Source organism: Tamandua tetradactyla, chromosome 6 (genome assembly GCF_023851605.1).
Source record: "Tamandua tetradactyla isolate mTamTet1 chromosome 6, mTamTet1.pri, whole genome shotgun sequence".
Lineage (NCBI taxonomy): Eukaryota > Metazoa > Chordata > Mammalia > Pilosa > Myrmecophagidae > Tamandua > Tamandua tetradactyla.
Genome location: NC_135332.1, coordinates 125,305,227 through 125,311,373, shown reverse-complemented (window position 1 = coordinate 125,311,373; position 6,147 = coordinate 125,305,227). Strand labels below are relative to the sequence as shown.

Sequence of the window (6,147 nt, the reverse complement as noted above, 5' to 3'; positions counted from 1 at the left end):
TGTCAGTCCTACGTTTTTCTGGCTTTCACTTGAGAGTGCTTTTTCTCAGCAAGCTTTTCACAATGGTTGAGCCCTTCTTGGGAAAATGGAAGCTGGTCTCCAGCGAAAACTTCGATGAATACCTTAAAGAACTGGGTGAGATCTGCCATTACAAGATTTGCCATTTCTGATATAGCTGGGTTTATACTTTACAATGAGTTTTCTTACAATTTTCTCTGCCTTTGATAAAGCTAGTTTATATTCATATGAGACTAACATAGTTTATGCTTCTATGATTGCCTTTTTTGTTAGTAGTAATGATTTTTTCTTTTTAGAATACTAGACAGTTACTTCTCTACAGTTAGAAACAATATATTTATGCCCATTTACCCCTTTTAAAAATATTTTATCATAACCCTAGATGGAATGTATCTTTAGCTTGAGTGTGTCATTAAATAGGGTTTCCCAGATTAAAATTTATGCACAGTCTTCACTACCCGTAATTAAATTTATGGTTTCTTTTTAAGTTGAAAGTTCAAAAAAGCAATAACAACAAACAAAATTTTTAGTTGGTTAATTTTTAGGGTTCAGATATCTGTGGGAGATATTGAAAAACCGTGTTTTGAAGAATTTTGAATTTTAATGAAAGAAATACATTTCAATACATTGAATGTGTCAGCATTGGTTATTTCTCAGAAGTATAAACTGTACATATCCTTTGTTTCTTACTCGAATTGAATATTTAACTATCAATTATAATGACTTGGGTCTATGATGGCTAACCTGTTCTTTACTAATCCTACCAAAACAGTAATTATTTAGTATTTTTTTATATTTAATTAAGGGAAAGCACTCTTGCAGTAACAAGCTGTATACAAAGCCAACAAATTTTTAAATTGGCTGTATTGATTAATGAATGCTTACAACAATTAATAACATGTTTGCAAATTGAACCATCTAACAATGACTTTTCCCCATCCTAAGAAGTTAATTTACTCATAAATGTTCCTCTTTCATAGTCATTGTTAAGTTTTTCAAGGAGTAATGAGAAACATGTTTCCCTATGTCTTCATGGACTCTTGAACTAATTTTGAGTTTAAATTTGAGGCCATATAAGAAACTTGGGGCATATGGCAAGAGTAGCATTTGTACAGCCAACATAAATGCAGACATTTGGAAATGCTTCCAGTGCCCAAACACAGACCCTTAGAGAGCCATTAGGAACCAGATACCCAGCAGACATTGCCACATGCCTTCCCATGCGATACTAAGCAGCAATCCACCGTACCGAAAAAGCCTGAACTTGGAGAGCCCAGGATGGTAAGAGAAGAAATCTAGAGTTTGTCCCACAGAAGCTAAGCAAGCACCTCGGATACCAGCCATGTGCCTTCCCAGCTGACAGAGGTGTTCTAGACACCATCAACCAATCCTGAGTCAAGAAATTCAGTCTCAAAAGAGCACAGCCTTGGTGCATGGCATTGTGTTTGACCTTGAATTTCCTTTATGATTTCCAAACCTGAGATCAGACCTATATCTACCTGAATAAACTACCAGTGAAAAGTGAATACCCCTCTGTTAAAGTGGTGGTGAAGTGGGAACTCGGAATGACAAAAAGCAGAGTCTCTTCTGCTGGAATTCTAGAGAACACCATCTAGAGCTGTTTCATTCCAATATATCTGTCTGGAGAGTGGGAGGGCATGAGTGGGGGCAGAGGAGGAAGTAGAAGAGAAAGCAAGACTGAAGCTAAGTCAGTGCCATAAGATGGAAGGAATTTCCAGATTGCTACTTTATGCCTCTCAACCTCCAAAAGCATCTAAGACTCTGTTTCCTGAGAGCTCAGAACTGTTTCCCTAGGCATACCATTTGCAAAAGGTTGAAGGAAGGAAGGGGGAACAAGACTGTAAGGATAGGGATTGTCATCTTCAGTGTTCTGTGCAGTTGGAATAGGGAGGGACCAACTAAAAAGGACCTGAGGGAAGTTGCCTAGAAGTATTAGAGAACTTGCCCTAAACTTGTCGGCTCTCACTGTGGAGGTGGCATTCTCAAACCACAAGTTTCTCATCTTCAAATGCCTCACTGAGTTCACGGCATCTGGCCAATGAGTCTGCCTACCCCTGAGCACTTCCAGCCCCATTGCTTTGACATTGCTTTTGACTTCCTCTCCAGTAGTATTCAGTGTTTTATTGAAGGCGAAGTGTTCTACAACATAATTCTCTTGTAGGGGTCTGTCTTTTTTTTTTTGTCTTATTTGGCTTTATTAAATGCAGCATTTGCTTAGCAGATGTTTGATTTTTTCAACATTAACTTGTGGCCTTTTTACACCCTTAAAAACATGTCATGAATAAAAACTTGTCAGACATTTATTTGCCTTTAAAAACAAAAAAAAAACCTTCTTGACCTAAAAGGGGAAGAGAGAAATGAAATTAAATAAAGTGTCAGTGGCTGAGAAATTTCAAACAGAGTGGAAAGGTTATCCTGGAGATTATTCTTACACATTATATTGATATCCCCTTTTTAGTTTATGGTGTATTAGAGTGGCTAGAGGGAAGTGCATGAAACTGTAGAGCTGTGTTCCACTAGCCATGTTTCTTGAAGATGATTGTACAATGATAAAGCTTTCGCAACTTGACTATGTGATTGTGAAAACCTTGTGTCTGATGCTCCTTTTATCCATGGTATGGACAGATAAGTAAAAAATATGGATTAAAAAATAAACAAATAATAGGGGGAATAAAGGTTAAAATTGAGTAGATTGAAATGCTAGTGGTCAATGAAAAGGAGTGGTAAGGAGTATGACATGTATGAGTTCTTTACTTTTTTGTTTTTTCTTTCTTTTTCTGGAGAGATGCAAATATTAAAAAAAAAAAAAAGATCATCTTGATAAATACACAACTATGTGATGATATTGTGAACCATTGATTGTAACCATGTCAAGAATGTTTGTATGTCAAGAATGATCGAATGTCAAAAATGTTGGTATGTCAGTTCATTGTTTACAATAAAAAAACTTTTTTTAAAAAGTTGAAAAATCGATCAGATTTTGAGCAGAGATACAAATGAAGCTGAACTGGACAGGACTAAGGTAAATCAAAATACAGGTAAAGGATAAAATCATCCATATTTTAAAACTTTAACTTCTGTGTGAGAGCGAAGGGAGAGATCTTTATTTGGTGCACAATTTCTATTTTGGGTCGTGCATTTCCTAATTTAATTTGTATGGTCAGTTTAATTGAGCACCTTAAGTACATAGAATATTGATAGGGAGTAAGATTTTCTTGGTCTATCCAGGTTAGTATGATGCCCCAAAACATCCCAGAGTAATTTGGGCAGTGAATAAAGAAGTATCTGCAAGGAGGTACCCATGGGGGACTGAAGAGAAAGGAGGAAATATTCAACTTTCCCATTTGGAGAATTTCTGATATTCTCACAAGCAGTGGGGATGAAAAATAAAATAAAAAAGATTAGCACTTGTTTTGATGGGGCTGGGATGAGGCATAGTGCAAAGGGGAGTAACAGCTAGCATTTACTGGGCATCTACTGTGTGCCTGTAATATGCTAAATCCTTTCATTTAATTTCCCAACACACCTATGAAGTAAATCCATTAATTATCCACATTTTGCTATTGTGAAAACTAAAAGCTAGAGAGGGGAGGTAATATGCCCAAGCTGGGAAGAAACAAAATTGGAGCCCTGGGTTTTCACTGTCTCCCTCTTTGTGATCCATATTTCTAACACAGAGCCTCTGCAGACCAGTATATCAATCACATTAGTCACGCAATCTGAATAGGAAATAGAGTTCAAAATTGAAGAGTCATCCCTTCTGCCCAGTTATTGCAGGAGCCAAGTTTAACAATGGAAAATTCCCACCCTTAACAACAGTGCCAGGCTCAAAGCCAAATTATTTGGTTTGCCTACCTCCTCTTTACTCTGTCAGATCTAAATTCAACCTTCAAATGGAAGGCTGGACTTTCACTGGACTTGGACTTTATAAGTCATATACTTTCAGAGTAGTTCAGATAATTAGAAAGCTGTGTTTCTTGATTTTTATTTTTAAGAAAAAAAATGTGGTAAAACGAAAAATGCCCTCGATTAGGCAATTAGAAATTTTATGTTTAAATCAGAGATCTTGCTACTTATCAGATCTGCCTATTTGATCCTCATCTCTAGAATGAGAGTGATAACACTTCCTGCACATTGTTTGAACACTCCATGAGGTAGAGTACCAGCATTGGATACCCTGAAGGCACCATACAAATATAGATTATTATTGCCAGGCATTGGAGGCATCTTTTATCAGTCTTTTATGAAGATTTGAAATGAAGCATGATAGACTCAAACAATGAATTCAACTTTTAAAAATGTCAAATATAATTACTAGACATATCTTATGACTGGGAGAATCTGGCTTAATCCAGAGATCACAGGGAGCATAGAAGAACCGAAAGTGCATTCTTCGAAACCTTAACAGAACAAATGTGTGGTCTTTTTAAAATAGCTTTCTAAAAGGATTAATACTTCTTTCTAAATGTCTTAAGACATGTTTTACTTTCTCTGCCTTACAGGAGTGAGTTCGGAAGTCCAGAAAATGGCAGGGTTAGTGAAACCAAATGTCACCATTAGTGCAAATGGGGATGTGGTGAACATCAAAACAGAAAGCTCTCTCAGCAACAATGAAATTTCCTTCAAGCTGGGAGAAGAATTTGAGGAAACCACATTAGACAACAGGAAAGTGAAGGTGAGAATGAAATCTTCCAGGGGTTCAGCAATCAGGAAAAAGGATGAGAAGGTTTTTAAGTCTGGCTCATTTCTATCTAGGTTGACTTATTATCTAGTCAATTTGGGCTTGTTTTCTTAATTAATGGCTGCATATCTCTCACAGCAGTCCTTTTACTGATTATGCTGATGGTTATCAAGGCCAAAATATTCAAAATGTCTTCACTCTTTTTTTTTCCTGATTTCTTTCTGTCATTGTATAAAACAGCATAGCACAAAGCATACTCAAGCACAAATAGGTTAGGTGTTGTTTGCCTGGAAAGGGGAGGGAGCAATCTCTTGAGGTTTCTTGTTGTTTAATGGCATTGAATTATTAAAAGAAATGAGGCAAACATTTCAAAGAAAAGAAAGTCAAAATAAAAAGTAGATGTCTGATCTTATGTAAGTTAGAATTTAGGGAACTGCTACCTCTGAATTCTTTATACATTTCTAGAGCAACGTAACATTAGAAGATGATGCAATGATTCATGCCCAAAAATGGCTCGACAAAGAGACAACCATAAAAAGACAAATTGTAGATGGAAAAATGGTAGTGGTGAGTTCTCTAAGTTGAAATTTTTAGATGCTCCTATTTGATATATGCCTGTCAAGTTACTCAATTATTTTTGCATCCTGAATTAAAGACTTGGTCTGGGGAGAGAGGGAAAGTTGAATCTATTATCTGCCAAATCTAATAGATCCCTCTTTGCTTTTAGAAATGTACCATGAATAATATTGTCAGCACTAGAATCTACGAAAAGATGTGAAGAAAATGCAATTTGTTCATTAACAGGAAACCAGTATTTGAAGAAGATATGCCTCAGGGCTGTGACTTTAAAAAAAAAACAAGAACAAAAATTTTCTCAATAAAAGCATCAAATTAAGTGCAATTTTGAAGCTGTGTGATATTAAGGCTTAGGATCAGTCATAAATTGGTAAAGCAAGAAGCTACTATCTATGGCATGATTATAAGAACAAAGTCTCCTCTATTTTGTGCCCACGTACCTTAGACAGTCCTTGAATCTCCTCCAATGGACCCATTCCACTAAGGTGAAGGCATTTTCTAAAACAGCCTTCTGTTGAAATTACTGTGACCTAGAAGGGAAGTATATTATAATCATCAGAATCTACTATGAGTGGCACAATGCTGATAACCAATATTGCTGATTTTTTATTTTGGCAGAAGGTTGGACCAACTAAAATCTGATAGATAATTTAGTACCACCAAATACTGTTGCCAGGAATGGGTGTTCTCAAAGCTTAGAACAAAGCAGACTAATGTAGGTAGAATTAAAGGGTAAAGCCTAAAACCTCACAACATTTGTAGCACTGGAAGAAGGAAAAGAGAAAAAATGATGCTATCATGTTGCACTTTAAATTTAAAAATAGATAAGCATTAGTAAAGAATAAGCCCTG

At 36.2% G+C, this 6,147-nt stretch overlaps 1 protein-coding gene across 1 annotated transcript; it reads left to right on the top strand.

Moving 5' to 3' along the window:
- LOC143688786 (fatty acid-binding protein 9-like) lies at positions 1-5,621 on the top strand. The gene is made up of 4 exons (XM_077167086.1): positions 1-135; positions 4,542-4,714; positions 5,186-5,287; positions 5,448-5,621. The coding sequence occupies exons 1-4, from the start codon at positions 63-65 to the stop codon at positions 5,496-5,498; spliced, it is 399 nt and encodes a 132-aa protein (XP_077023201.1). The 5' UTR covers positions 1-62; the 3' UTR covers positions 5,499-5,621.
- The last annotated feature ends 526 nt before the right edge of the window (positions 5,622-6,147 follow it).

Excerpts from the sequence above, each read along its gene's own strand:
- LOC143688786 (XM_077167086.1), top strand. The coding sequence starts at position 63 with ATGGTTGAGCCCTTCTTGGGAAAATGGAAGCTGGTCTCCAGCGAAAAC. Across the intron at positions 136-4,541 it reads TGAATACCTTAAAGAACTGG|GAGTGAGTTCGGAAGTCCAG; the intron begins GTGAGATCTGCC and ends TCTGCCTTACAG. Across the intron at positions 5,288-5,447 it reads TAGATGGAAAAATGGTAGTG|AAATGTACCATGAATAATAT; the intron begins GTGAGTTCTCTA and ends CTTTGCTTTTAG.